This window comes from Hemicordylus capensis, chromosome 5 (assembly GCF_027244095.1).
Source record: "Hemicordylus capensis ecotype Gifberg chromosome 5, rHemCap1.1.pri, whole genome shotgun sequence".
In the NCBI taxonomy this organism is placed as follows: Eukaryota; Metazoa; Chordata; class Lepidosauria; order Squamata; family Cordylidae; genus Hemicordylus; species Hemicordylus capensis.
The window spans coordinates 196,674,032-196,689,028 of NC_069661.1; the positions used below are offsets into that span (position 1 = coordinate 196,674,032).

Sequence of the window (14,997 nt, forward strand, 5' to 3'; positions counted from 1 at the left end):
GTTGCGTGCTGAGAGGCACAGAAGGCGAGGAAACCAGGGTATCCTGGGTTCACCAAGGCGCTATCAAGATGCAGTCTACCTGGTTGTGTTGAATCTTGCTCAATACCCAAGGCAGAAGAGGGATGGGGGGGGAAGGTATGCTGTACCTCCCATCAAGGTTGTGGCAAATGTGCCGCCTAACAAGCAAGGTCCCCAACCTGCTCTGGAGAAGTAGAGCGGGCAGTGGGCATTCAGGGTGGACAAGAAGAGGTCTACTTCTGGGTGGATCCAGCGTATAAAGACAGATTGGGCGATGTCCAGGTCTAGTTGCTACTCATGAGAGTCCATTTCCATCTTGCTGGCGGTGTTGGCCTGGACATTCACTGTTCCTTGGATGTGTACAGCTATAGGCATGATGTGTTCTATGCACCAAGACCAGAGGTCGAGAGATAGGTGAAGCAGACTGAGGGAGCCTGTGCCACCTTGTCTGTTTAGGTAGGCTTTTGCAGTAGTGTTGTCGGTCTGTACGGTCACTACAGAATGGTCTAGGAGCGGTAAGAAGGCTTTGAAAATTGCCAGAAGTTCTAGATAGTTTACATGGTGCGTACACTCTTCTGTATTCCAGAGGCCTTGAATGGAGAGAACCTGAGTGTGGGCCCCCCAGCTGGTCTCTGAGGCATCTGTAGTGAGGACATGACGTGGCTGAGGAGGATGAAACAGAGCACCTACAGAGAGGTTGGAGAGATCTGTTCACCAAAGAAGTGACTGACGGACCATGGCAGCCACCGGGATTGAGGGGCTGTGTGGGGGTGGAAGTTGTTCAGGAACCAATTTTGAAGGATCCTGGAACAAAAGGTGGGTATGTTGGAGAACATGTGTCGTGGAGGCCATATAGCCTAACAGTTGCTGGATGGCCTAAGCTCTGTGACGGCGATGGTGGAGCACCTGAGTCATCAGATCCAGAAGTGATTTGATTCTGCATTTTGGTAGATTGAGCATGGCCTGAGTAGAGTCAAACAGGAGGCCTAGGAGCTCTATGCACTTGGTGGGTATCAGTTTGGATTTTTTGTAGTTGATTAGTAGGCCTAAGTCGTTCAGGAGGGTGGTCATGGTGGTGAGGGCATGGAGAATGGCTTGGGGCATATCAGCCACCAAAAGCCAGTCTTTCAGATATGGGAAGATCGGGGTGCTGTGTCTTTGGAGGAAGGCCACCACTGGCACCATGCATTTGGTATATACACTCAGGGCTGATGCTAGGCTGAAGGAAGATCCCTGAACTGGTAGGTGTTTCCAATTTTGAAATGCAGAGAATGGCAGTGTTGAAGACGGATGGTGACGTGGTAGTACACATCCTTGAGGTCTAGCAAAACAAACCAAGTGTCCTTTTGTAGGAAGGTGAGGATAGTTGTGATGGTGATCATTTGAAGGCATTTGTAGGTAATGAATCGGTTGAGTTGTTGTAGATCTAAAATGGGATGGAGGCCTCCCTTGTGATTGGGAACGGTGAAGTATGGGGAGTGGAACCTCTCTGATAAAGGATTGTGAACGGGTTCTATTGCTTGTTTGTTAAACAGCCACCTCTGCCATTAGGATGGGGGTGACTTTGGTGGTGACTGGAGGATTGAATGGGGGTATAGATGAAAATTCTAGTGCATAGCCAATCCTTATGACCTCCCATGCCAAAAGGTAGGAAGACAGATGTGTATCCCACTGGCACTGGCCTGGAGAGTCATTGTTCTTGGGGAAAGTGGCAACTTGTCTAGGCTTGTTGACTGGTGTGTGCTGCATGGTGTATGAAGATCGTTTTCCATAGGGTTGAAACTTTGGCGTGTGAAAGGAGTGATCACCCTGATGATATTGGGTGGAAGACCTCTGAGTTGGCATGTGGGTCCATCTGGTTGGTCTTTGCTGTCTAGGTGTGGACAGCTGGTAGCTCATGGAGCAAGCACTGTTGAGAAAACGTTGGACCTTCTGTAGTGTTTCGTCCGTCTTTTCTCGAAATAGGGTGTTGCCATTGAAGGGGAAGTCCTCGATACTGGATCAAGCCTCATAGGCAAGGCCATAAGAATGCAACTATGCGTAGCGATGGACTGCTGTTGAGGTGGCTATGACTTTTGCTACACATTCTGCCAAATATCTGGCAGAATACAGCTCCTGCTTGATTAATTGTACTGCCTCTTTGAAGAATGTTTTAGCCAGGTCTTCTTTATCTAGAAGTAGGTGATCTAAGAAGGGGGCAAAGCGCTCCCAGAAGAAATTATTGTAGCGGGTGTTATAGGCTTGATAGTTGGCTACTTTGAAATGTAGTGTGGAGATGGAATAGAGGCATCTGCCAAAAATGTCAAATTTCCTGTCCTCCCTATCTGGAGGGGCAGAGATGGAGCAAGCCTTGGTTTTAGATATAGAAGACTACACCACTACCGAATTTGGTGTGGGGTGAGAAAGTTTCCTGCTTGGTCATCTTCTGTGTGAACTCTGTAGAAGGATTCCAAGTGTTCTGTAGGTTGAGGAAGAGAAGAGGACCGTGCCCAGCAGGCTTTGGCAATAGCCATGAGGGCAGTATTCAAAAGAAGATAAATAGGGGCTCTTTTATCCACTTCTATAAGGCCAAATAATGGGTCTGATTCTGGTTTACCTTGTTGAATAAAGGGTATGCCTAAGGAAGTGGTCATGCAGGATATGTATTCTGCATAGATTTTGTAGTCCTCCGAAGGTAAACCTGGCTTTGAGTCAGTTATGAGGTCGATGGGTGAAGAGGCTAAGGATGTCATCTTAGAAATGGAGGACTGGGCATCACTGTCTTCATCAGTCTCTTGACCTGAGGTGTCAGCGCTTTGAGTGGAGGAAGCGTCCAGCATGTCCAGCTGTGATGGGTTTGGATCAGTGGCCCTAGTGGCTTGTTGACTGGAACGAGGTTGTGGAGGGTACCTTTTCTGGGTGTTGGAAAGCGTGGGTAGTTTTGTGGCTATGGCTGTAGGCTTGGGTTCTGGTTGCGGTTGCCGAGGGACAGACATTGGTGAAGGCATAGGTTGCTTATGTAGGCGAGGGGGAACCGAGACAGTGTGTTGTGGTGAGCAGGGGCGATTTCTGTAGGTTTCACAGAAGTCCCAGTGGTCCAGCTGGGATCGTGGGGGTCGGTAGGGCTGTTTGGGATGGGCATAGCGCCACTGAGAGGTATCATAAGGGTTAAGGTCCCTAGGTTACAAGGTCATGTTGTTGTAGGAGCTATAAGCCAGGCATTTGTCCCAGTTGGCATAGTAAAGGTCAATATGGTGAGAGTCCTTGTGTGGCCTATGGTTAGCAGAGGCTTGTGAGGAGCTTGGGCGAGGGCACCTAAGGAAAAAAGTGTCTACAATTGTGCCTCCAAGTCCTCTTCTTCAATTGGGAGGTCCTCATAATCTAGGCCCTCCTGTGGGGCAGTTTCATGGTCTCACTGGGCTTTCTGGATCAAAATTCTCCTTCTGACCAAGGGGGCTGACAGTCGGCGCTGAACACTGTTGAATGGGCACCTCTTGGTGATGAGAGAGTCTGCGTTTTTTCTTGGGTTTGTGGAGGGCAGGAAGTTCTAAGGAGGGCACCAGGAGTTTAAGAGGTTTGGAGGGCGGTAGAGGCGCTTCCTTCTTTTTCTTCTTTTTGCACTTGGTGGAGGTGTTTGAGCCCAAGGACGGTGGGGCCGTGGATGGGGCAGTCACCATAGCAGAAGATGCGGACTTGGGAAGCGTGGGAGCTGTAGGCTCTGAAGACCTTGAAGAGGCGGGCGCACTGACTGAGCTGGCAGTGGCTGAGACAGGGGGCTGTGAGCCTGAGGGAGGCATGGCCAGGATGGAGGCGGCCTGCATGGTTTGGGCAGACGCTGCCTCTGAAGATATAAGGGCTCGCTCCCAGAGCCAAGATTGTAGACGGGAGGCTTGTTTCTTTGGGGCCTGTTTGGTTAATTTGGCACAGTATGCACAAGTTTTGACTTTGTGGGCTTTGCTGAGGCAAAAAAGGTGGAGGCTGTGGTGGTCAGTAGATGGGAGTTTGACCCTACAGCAGGTACAGCATTTGAAGGTGGTCTTTCAGGCCAGAAGCAGCCAAAGGAATGAAAAAACGCCGATCCCTGCATGGGGCAGCTGGAACGAAAAACATGTGTGTGTGTGGGACGGGGGGAAAAGCAAACCACTAACTGTAAAGAGTGGGGAAAACAAAATAATAATGAGAGAGAAGAGCAAAACTAGAGATTGGAGATAGGAAGGAAAGGTGTAACAATTTTATTTGGGTTTTGTTTTTTTTAAAGCTCAGAGCAACTCTCAATGTGTGTTTATCGGCAGACGAAAAAAGATGGAAGGAGGGAGGCCATGACATCACCAGAAGGGGGAGGGGCTACCACCTATTAGGAAGGAAGTTAGCTTGGAATAACTCTGAGGTCTCTGCGCAGGTTCAAAACCCAGTCGTGTAAAGCACAGAGACCACATCAAAGAACTGAATAATCTCTGCTCATACCAGTATGGACCAGAGTTTACTATCCCGACTGACGACAAGGTTTTAAAATGGCTGCAGTTTCTCTATGAGTAACTCAAATACAAAATTACAGAGATGGTTTGGATATTACAATAATTTAATTACACAACTGAACGTATTTTGGAGAAACAATGTAATTGTGGATATTTTATCTAGGCAGTAGCAAATGTGTGGAATGTTAAGTAAATTACACTAAGTTATTTTAATTAAAATCTTCACACTGTATCTGTGAAAGGATAACAGTGTTTCATTTACCAGAAGCTTAGAAGATGTAAAGAACTCACTGGCTAACAATTGTGTGTTTGTTTATGTTGCTTGGTCTGGGGGATAGTGAGTCAAGCATGACAACTGTTGCTAGGTACTGGGATTGACAGGGAGAGTTCCATGGATCTCAAACCTAGGAAAGAGAGTTCTTTGGAAGTTAACTGCCTAGGAGGAAGCTGGCAGAAAGAGACTTGGATTGAAGGATAGAAAACTGAAACTGGTTGTGTTTTGTAATGTGTATTTATTGGAAAGGACCATCTTTTGTTTTGTTCTGTCCCACCCACCCCCACCCTTTGTGAAACAATAAATCCACTTTATTTTAAAAATATTTGAACTTTTCTCTATGGGAGTTACACCCCATGCCTAAAGCATCTCTCCCCCACTCCCACTATCAATGGCAACAGATATGATAGGAGAGGATTATTGAAGATAAATGGTGGCAGCATATACAGGAACCATCACAGTGCTTATGAACTTATTTCTTCATATGCCATCCTGTAACTATCTTGCAGTATAGTCAAACAGAGTCAGGATGATTAATTGTCTTGTGCTTTCCTACTTCAATGCAACATATAACCATCCTTTACTTTCCTACTCAAAGTGATATATCATCAGTTAATATACTGACTGAAATGTATGTATGCAGTTTGTAGCTCTCTAATTAAAATCCCTTAAATAGGTACAAATAAAGTTGCCTTGGAAACCTTATGTTAAGTATTTGAGAGCACCTAAGCTTTTGTCTAGAGATACAGCAGGTCTTTATTTCTTTTTCATGTATGCTTGTATAATTATCTAAATTGAATATATATTGTTTTCTGATGTTCATAAACTTTTCTTTTTATAAATAAGGTCACTTACTTCATCAAGTCGTCTATCTGTTCCTAGTGCCAATAGATTATTGTATTCTCTTTCAAGGATTTGCCGTGCCTACAGTTAACCAAAGCAAACAATTCAAGTAATTACAAATTAGTTAAAATCCATAGACATTAATTATAAAACAGTAATGGATTTACCTACCTGTGTGTTCTGTGTTGGAATCTGCAACAATAAAGCTAAACTGCTGTAATCAAAGTTATCATCCAGGCCTATAAGCGATCCATGCACACCACTTTCTAATACATTGTTTGCATATTCTCGTAACCCAATAGCTTGAATCCAGCGTATTACTCTGTCATTACTCCATACCAGCACATCTACAAAAGAAAAAGGAGAGGCACATTTTCCTACTAACTGACTTTTCAGACACATAAGAATGTATGGAGGTTTGAGCCAAATCAGCTGTATATAACATTTAACATATTTAAATGTTATATACAGGTGGCTCTTGTTGTTTGTGTGGGGGTTCAGTTCTTGCCTATAGGTGCGAATATGGAAATTGTAAATAACAAAACTTGAGACAATGGGAATTGGAAGGTTTGGTTCCTAACCAAAAAGAAAAAGGGCCAATAAAGCAGGCCACAAAATGGCTCTCTGCTGGAAAATGGCGGCAAGAAATGGCACTAGAAGTCATTTCCAGTCACTCAAAACCATGGATAGGCTAACGTTGCCCATTTTTCTGCCTGCGGATAATGAAAATGAGTTTCTAAGACCCAATTGCAGATACGTGAATCTGCAGATACCAAGGGCCACCTGTATAACATTTCTATATACTTCTTTGTGTAAGGTGCTGAGGATCCTGTGTTTACATTGTCTTAATAACTAAAGCCCCATCCTCCCTGCAGTTTGAAACCCTGGTCAGCCAGGAAGGGAAATCTGCATTGGGCCAAATCTTGGGGATAAGCCCTCTGTGCACACAGCTGTACATATGGAGAACACCTTGCAGACAAACACCAGACATGCAGCTGCCTGTGATGTGTGGCCTGTGGGCAAATCGTCAGGAGGTAGGGCTAACAGGTGCAATTCCATTCCCTCCTCATTTTTCTGAGCATGTGGGGATATTTCTGAATATGGCTTTAGAAGCTTCTTGGTATAGCTCTAACCTAAATGTGCAGCTGGACACAGATGCTAACATTTTTCTCTCCCTCATCATAAAACCTGAAAAATGAAGAAAGCACTCAGATTATTATAGGCATGTATACAGAATGCCGTTTTGCCCCTCCTTATAGAGGAAGTGCTAATTATGAGGTTAACCCGTAGATTATATAACCCACTCCCCAACAAAATTCATTTTGCATATATACTCAAATGAGAGAGTCCTAGGCCTGCTTTAGTCCCTTTGAGCTTTCTCCCCTGTATCAGACACAAAAAATTGCAGTTGCTTAAAGTATGGATTCTTTTTATATAGGCTGGTTATTATCCAACAAACTGTGCCGTGATTCAGTTGACCATGTTATTCATGTGTGCAATGGGGAATTACTGCATGATAGCCTACATTTTGAATCCGATGTGGCTATTTTCACATGGTAATTGGCCAAGTCTTTATCAATATCAATGAATATGGTGATGGTAGTAAATGTCAACAAACATCGTGATAGTATTCAATGAACATGGTCATGGTTTATTACCAAGGTGTTTACCATGATAATCCGCCCTTTCTCATGAGCAGAGAAAGGGCTCCGACAGGGCAAGGGGAGGAAGCCTCTAAAAGCTAACCTCCTCAGCAGACCTCCCCGGAGCTCCAATAATGCACTGCGTGAGTGTGCGGTGCATTATGGGGATCCCCCCTCCCTGAGTCTGCTAGCTGCTGCTGCTTGCAGCTGTGGCTGACAGATGATCCAAAAAACAAGGTTAGGAGAGCACTTGCTCTCCTAACCTTGTTTTGGAGGGAGACTCCACAAGCAGGTTTGCTGCCAAGGTGTCGCTAAGATTGGGCCCTATCCAGGCGGTTCACATCTGCATGCAAAGCTGGGCTGGGTTCCCTTAGTGTTTTGCACGTGCATGTGAATAGCCTCAATTAATTGTTACCAAATTCACTGAACCCCATGCATCTGCACCGTGAATGAGAGAAAGACAAGGGGGCTATTCTCACGATCGGGAAAAATTGAGCTAGGAACGCCTAGCCCGATTTTTTCCAATTGTAAGAACCACCGGGCTTGGTTCGCAAGCGGGTCACCCTCTGAAGTGCCTCTGCCCTAAAACCAGGTTTGCGGAGCGAGCGCTCCGCAAACCTGGTTTTAATAATCGTTGAGTAGCCACGGTGTGGCTCCACACCGCATCTACTCACGAGGAGACCCTCGGAGAAGCAAAAAGCTGCCTCCTGGCTCCGGGGGTCTCGCCAGCATGCCCTGCACGCTCATGCAGGGCATGCTGGAACTTGCGGGGGCCAATTTCCCTCTGCTCCCTCCAGCCCCATCACGGAGCTGGCAATCATGTGGGCGGCCGATCCAGCTGCCCAGGGCTCCCTCCCCGCTCACCCTGCAAAACCGGGTCTCACAGATCGTGAGACCTGGCTCAAGGTTTAGGTGGAGGAGGAAAGGGATGGCTTGCAGTAACACAGTGATTATGCACAAGCTTACTGACCTGCTTCACAGTTGAGAATGGTTTTTCATGTGATCCCTTCCTGACCATTCCCAGTAAAAGGCTCACATGGAGAAATTATTCTGTGTGCTGGTGCTCCATAGGTAGATTTCCACTTTCTGTGATCATGATTGCACATTTTATAAGTGTATTTATGTTTGTGTATTCCCACTGATTAATTGCTAAGCAATGAGGCTGTTCTCATGTGCAGCCTAACCCAGCCTAGGGACACTGAGCCTGCGTTAGGCTGTGTGTGAGAACCCCAGGATCAGTCCTGTTCCCGGCAGGCAGCACTGCCTAACCCCATTTAAAAACCTGGCTGTTAGCCAAGGTTAAGGGAGTGAACGCTCCCTTACCCCTGGCTACTTGCTCGTGTGCGAGCATGGGATGCTTCCAGCCCGGCCACACACAGAGATGGGTGCCTAGAGCGCCTGTCTCTTGGGAGAATGCCCCAATGCATCGTGTGTGTTGTGTGGTGCATTGTGGGATTTGCAGAGGCAGGACAACGAGTCTTGGCCTCAGATCAATCCACCCTGATCCACACTGCACGGAGCAGGGCTGATTGTGTGGGAGTGCACTTTCCACTCTCACCAACAAAATGAGGATCGTGTGGGAGGAAGGCAAGATTTGTGGAGATTTGCTCCCTCCCATCCAGTAGGTCGTGTGAATGGCCCCAGTGTATGATAGCTCAGCTGGCAAACCTGGATGCACCTCTGTGCCCCAGTATCCACTTGTTTGACCCCAGGCCACACACGTGCAAGGAAAGCTGAAAAAAGAGCTACACGTAGTCTCTTGCAGGCTTGGAGTTTGTGCATATGTCTCATATTTCTATCGAATACATCTCTGTTGGATGTGAAGTGAACAAATGGATCATGCACCACACTTGCTTTTAATGTATATTTAACTGATGCTGCAGCTAAAGTTTGGAATTGAGAAGATGCTTAGCTCTTCAGAAACTGAGTCCCAGGACCACTAAGCGGCAACAGCACTAAATGAGCCAAGGTCTGCAAGTATACTCAGCAGCTTCCCAGGCTCAAGAATCCCTGGAAATTGTAGTTTCCTAGGGCTCATCTTGTTCCTGTTGACAGCAATTGAGTTTTTGGGGGAAGGGCTAGAGTGATAGTAGGGAAGGGCCTATGAGGGACTGGGACTAAACTGTTTCTCCAATGACATCCATGGGAATGGATCAATACTTGGGGTTTGGAATGGGTCTAAGCTTAAAACAGATTCATCCTGATTCAGATCCAGCCCAAATTAGTTTGTTGGATTGATTTTATTCTGAACTGAGTTTCCCAGGAAATCACCCATCACTTTTTTAAAGTACACAAGCAGTGTTGAGAGACCAATGGACTGAAAGCTTAGAAGACACGCATTATGAATATCTTCCTTAGTTAAATGTTACCTTTAATTTCGTGCTGACTCGCTTCTCTTCTTCTTTCTAGTTCTTTCCTGTCATAATTCAGTTTCTTTAAACACATGATCCCATACTGCAGACTTGTTCTGTTATTTAAGAAAAACAATAGGTTAGTATAAGGCAATTTTAAATAAAACAATTTTGTTCATGTAAAAGGTTCTACCTAACATTTTAAAAATAAATGTTGTAGTTCACAGTTCACTTCACTCACATTGAGGGATTGTACATATTTAGGGGGGAAAGTGTGTTGCTGAGATAGGAACGTTAGTACTCACTGTGAAGGTTGCAGGTGTTATGGAGGTCACCCATGGTGGGTTATCCCCACTCACATGCTCCAGGAGGCAGGATCAAAAAATTTGAAGAAACCTTAAATAGAGCCCCAGTGGGTTAGGGTTCTAGACCATCCAAAGTTCCAATCAATATACTGTTCTATTCAAAAATATATGCCCAGAACAAAAATGCAGCACCAAACATGTGAGTAAACAGTAACATGTCTCGTAGGTCCCAGGGGAACCATAATAAACGAATAGGCCACAGTAAAAAACAACAACAGTGTAGTGCAGCACAAGAGGAGAAAAAAGAGTAAGAAGAATCCAGAAGCATGCAGTAATCCTGACATAATAAGAGACCCAGGTGGGCATGGGTGACCTCCTTAACATCAGCAAGAAGAAACCTTCATAGTGAGTACCAATGTTTTTCTCTCTGCTGGTATAGGAGGTCACACATTGTGGGTGATACCACAGCACACAACCATGGGTGGGAACAAGCCCATGCTGAATTTACTACCTGGAGAGGACCTACTGCAGAACCCTCTGACCAAATACCGCTCTTGAAGAGGCATGCATGTCCAGCTTGTAGTGTCTTGAAAATGTAGAGGGTGACTTCCAAGTGACAGCACAACATATCTCTTCCAAGGATGCATTCATGGCCAAAGTCGCCACTGATCTCGTAGAGTGAGCTGAGGACCTGGCAGCTTCTGCAACTCATTAGACATAACAATGCAAGTCTTCACCCAGTGTCCCATGGTAGCATTTGACGCCTTCTGCCCCATGGACTTGGACTGGAACAATACAAACAGAGTCTGACTTGTGGAATGATGCTGTTCTATCAATGTAGATACGGAGAGCCCTCCTGATGTCCAGTTTGTGCCATTGCTTCTCCCTAGTATGATGTGGAGCAGGACAAAGAGATGGAAGGTAGATGTCCTCCCATTGGTAAAATACTGAGTTGACCTTTCGTATAAATGAGGGGTCAGGGACAAGTCGAACAGCATCCTTACACACAGATTGTCCTTGACTGAGAGCACTTATAGCTCAGATATGCTAAGTGCAGATGTAATTGCCACCAAAAATGCCACTTAGGAGGAAAGGAATCAAAGAGATGCCATCCGTGTGGGCGCAAATGGAGGCAAGTGGTGCACCTGTAGGACAGTGTGTAAGTCCCACGTTGGAAATCAGTGGCACACAGGAGGAGACAACTGAGGCCCTCTGCAGGAACATTTGGAGGAGAGAGTGCTGGATCTTCACTCCCTTCCCATGTAAAAGCATCCACATAAGGCAGGTCACCCGTCTCTTTCAAATATTGGCTTTTTAGCCCATGGCCAGACCCACTTGAAGGAAATCAAGAAGGACCCATAGCTTACAATTGTCTGGATGTATGGAATGTCTGGACCCCCACCTCAAAAAGCTTCTCCACGTCACCTGGTAAATATGATTGGTGGACACCTTGCGTGATGCCAAGATGGTGTCAATGACCACAGAGACACTTTCTTTTTAGTAAGTCCCTCCCAGCCTCCATGTGGTTAATCTTAGCTATGTCGGATCCAGGTGTAGAATCAGACGCTGTGACAACAGATCTACCCAGAGGGGTAGAGTCAGTGGCCTGAGCTCTGCCATTTCCACAATGTTGGAAAACCACAGCCTCCTTGGCCAGAAAGGTGCAACCAAGATCAGAGTGGAGGATGATATCTGGAGCTTCCCAGGGGCGTAACAAGGCTGGAGTGGGCCCAGAGACAAAATTTTTTAATGGGCCCCTCGCTGATACACACACACACTTCACATGTAACTTGCCTCTGGGGGGGCCCTCAAGGCGTGGGGGCCCCCAGGCAGCCGCCTCCCCTTGCCTAATAGTAGTTATGCCCCTGGAGATTCCATAAGCATTGCTATAAGAGATGTACAGGAGGAAATGCATATTGAAGACATGGAGGCCACTGAAGAGAGAGTGCATCCACTTAGGCTGCCCTTGGAATCTGAAAGCGTGATATGAAAGTGGGCAGCTTTGCATGGGCTGGAGACGTCAATAGGTCAATACTCAGTCCCAACCTCTGGGTGATCCAGTCAAACACTTGTGGATGCAGGCTCCATTCTGCTGGCTGGATCTCCTGTCTGCTCATCCCACCTGCCTGAATGTTGGTCACACTGTTGACATGATGTCCCCACTTGGCGGTTGATATGTGCCATGTTTGAGGTATTGTCCATGTGGATAAGCACATTGCTGTGTGTCACTAAGTTCCGGAACTCAAACAGAGCAAGGTAGACCATCCAAAGTTCCAATCAATATACTGTGCCTGGCCTCCTCCTCCGACCAGTGCTCCTGTGCATGGTAATTGAGGCAGTGGGCACCCCTTCCCGACAGACTTGTGTCTATAGTGACCAACACCCTGTTTGGCTCCAGGTAAGGCTTTCCCCATGACAATTTTTGAAACTTGTCGCCAATGAAAGGATTTTCATAATCCCTCCATGATCTTGATCTTTTTTATCTTGCATGCCAACTGAGCCTGGTGAGGTAAAAGTGCCCGCTGCAGGGGCCGGAGTCAAAATCTTTTGTTGTTCACCAGGAAACTGTTGTCTTTCAGAAAAGCCAAAGTCTTTTGGAGAGCTACTTCCACAGCCCCCGCTGACCTGGCCCTGAGGAGCAAGTCATCTGGTAACAATATAAATAGACACCCTGCTTCCTGAGATGTGCCACCAGGGGTATCAGGACTTTCATAAATACCCTGGAGGCCAATGAAAGTCTGAACGGCAGAGCCCAGTACTGATAGTGCTGGCCTTAGTAACAAAAGCAGAGAAGTAGTCTGCTCTCCACGTGTATGGGTATGTGGAGGTATGCCTCCTTTAAGACTATAGAAGCCAAGTAGTCCCCACTTTGCAGTGCCTGTATGATGGACTGAAGCATCTCCATATGGAATAATTTCTTTTTTACAAACTAGTTCACTGCTTTCAAGTCCAGCACCGCCTGCAGTGAGCCGTCCTTCTTCAGTACTGTAAAAAGGATGGAATATACCCCTTTTTCCTTCTATGTGTGGGGGTACCGGCTCTGTGGAGCGAAGCTGTAGCAGGTGTTGTATGGAGTAGAGTCCCAGATGTCTGGACCTTGGGGTAGGAAGGAACTTCTTGTGGGACTGGCAAATAAGTTCCATGCAGTCACCTTGATAGACTATGTCCCTGACCCAGAGGTCCAAGGGGGATTCTTTCCAGGCATGGTTAAAAGCCTGAAACTTGCCCACCCACCTCTGTGGCCAGACAGTAAGGCTGGGGGAATTGGGATCTGGAATTGGCCTGAAAAGACTGCCTGCCCTGTTCTTGTTCCAAATATTTCTGGAAGATTTGGGAGAGTCTTTTGCCTGGAATGATGGGCAAAAAGGCCTGAAGGCTCTTGGTTGAATCTGTGTTGTGCCCCCATCCCCCCCCCCCAAGTGACGATGAGGGTAGTGCCTTCCTCTTGTCCCTAGTCTCTATGAGTATGTCATCCCCAAACAGTTTTGAGTTAAGATTGGCCTTAGAGGAGATGTCTACCCTCCAGTGCCTCAACCATATATTGTATCTGGCTACTACGCTGGTGCTCACAGTGTGAGCAGAGAAGTTGATGTTGTCTAATGTGGAATCTGCCGTGAATATAGTAGCCCTTTGCAACCTCAGAAGCTTGCATCAGCCTATTAGGGTTAGTTGGCAGGTTGTTGAGGAGCTCATTGATCCAGAAGACAGACACCCTGGACACCAGAGAAGCTGCAGAGTCAGCCCTAATGGCCATGGATGTGGAGTCATGGGCCCTACGGATGGAAGCTACTGCCTTCTTGTTAGCCGGGTCCTTCAGAGTGGAATCACCATTCTTTGGGGCCACCGCTTCACTGAGAAGAGCCACAATTGAGGCATCAGTGAGGGGCACTTTGAGTAGATCTAATTTCCACTCCTCAAAGTTATAAAGTCTATTGACTACTGTAGTAGATCATTTTGGTGTAGATGGCCTGTTCCATTCCTCCCTTATAGCCGCCAAGAATCCCTCAGGCATAGGAGCTCTTGTTTTAAGGAGCCTGCTTAGGTTTAGGAAGTACCAAGGAGCCCTTGGACAGGGGCTCCCCCTTGTCCTGCTGAGCAGGCGGAAGGCCCAAGGTGGCTATGGCCTGCGTAATAAGTGTTTGAAAGTCCTCTCCTGGAAAGAGGAGCTAATTGGATGAGGGAGGGGCAGTGCCATCAGATAACTTCCCCTCTAAAAGTTCAGAAGTGGAATCTGTGGAGGGGGGCAGCCAGGTCCTGGAGCCCAACTGGGTGGAACAAGTCTGGTGACTCCCCCTGCCCCCGAGGACTCGGATGAATGGCGGGGAGTATTTTGCTAATTTTTCTTTAATTTCCTTTTGACTGCTTTCTTGTCCCCCCCCCCTCAGGTTCAGAGTCACTAGAAGAGGAGGAAGAAGAAAAAACTGTTCCTGCTCCTCTTATGCTTTTTATTCCCCCTACATCATTTGAGGCTATCCTTGATTGACTGCTGATTGGCCTGTTTAACCCAATCCTGCCAGTCAGAGGTAGGGGAACAACCACTAGGAATTGCGGGTTGAAGGGGCCCTGGTGGTAGCTGAGGGTCATGTGAGGGCAGGATGGGCATGGAATGGTCCAACCCAGTGCCCCCCCGCCCCGGAGAGGAGAGATCTCACCAGTACTGTTGGCATGGTGGGATCCTCCTCTGACTTGTTTCTGCTCGTGGGATAACTGCTACCTTCTCCCTCCTCCAGTTCCACTGGGGTAGCACCGCCAGCATTGTTTAGGCAGTTGTCAGCTGGATAGCCCTCCTCTGCACTTTACTCCAGTGTTACAGGCTGCATTCCTCCTTGCCACAAGTAAGCCTCAAGCTGCGTGGTGGAGTTGGCACGTTGAGTGATTGGGGATAGGAGAGGGAATGGCGAGGAACGTGGTTTTGCTGTGGCTGGGCGCCTGCTCCTGGCTTCTTTCAGCTCCATTGCTTTTGAACGCCACCTGGAGCGTGAGCGTTTTCTTCGCTTTGGGGTGCGGTCAGGCGAGTTCTGGAGGCTGGTGTCATGCTCGGAGTCTGCCCCTTCATCCTGCCCGGTCATTGGCAGTGAGGAGGAGAGCAGCTGTGGCTCGAGGGCACCA

At 47.1% G+C, this 14,997-nt stretch overlaps 1 protein-coding gene across 21 annotated transcripts in view; it reads right to left on the minus strand.

Annotated features, from left to right (window-relative positions):
- The window catches only part of PPFIA2 (PTPRF interacting protein alpha 2), a 461,781-nt gene that overhangs the window by 15,172 nt on the left and 431,612 nt on the right, over positions 1-14,997 (minus strand). For all 21 annotated transcript variants that reach the window (XR_008307767.1, XM_053251926.1, XM_053251924.1 and 18 more), the window contains 3 exons: positions 9,602-9,699; positions 5,761-5,936; positions 5,602-5,670 (listed from right to left, as the gene is read on the minus strand). Coding sequence is in view for 20 of the 21 variants with exons in the window: in XM_053251926.1 (XP_053107901.1) it covers positions 5,602-5,670; positions 5,761-5,936; positions 9,602-9,699 (343 nt within the window). In the remaining variant the exon portion in view is untranslated. The remainder of the gene's footprint in view (positions 1-5,601; positions 5,671-5,760; positions 5,937-9,601; positions 9,700-14,997) is intronic.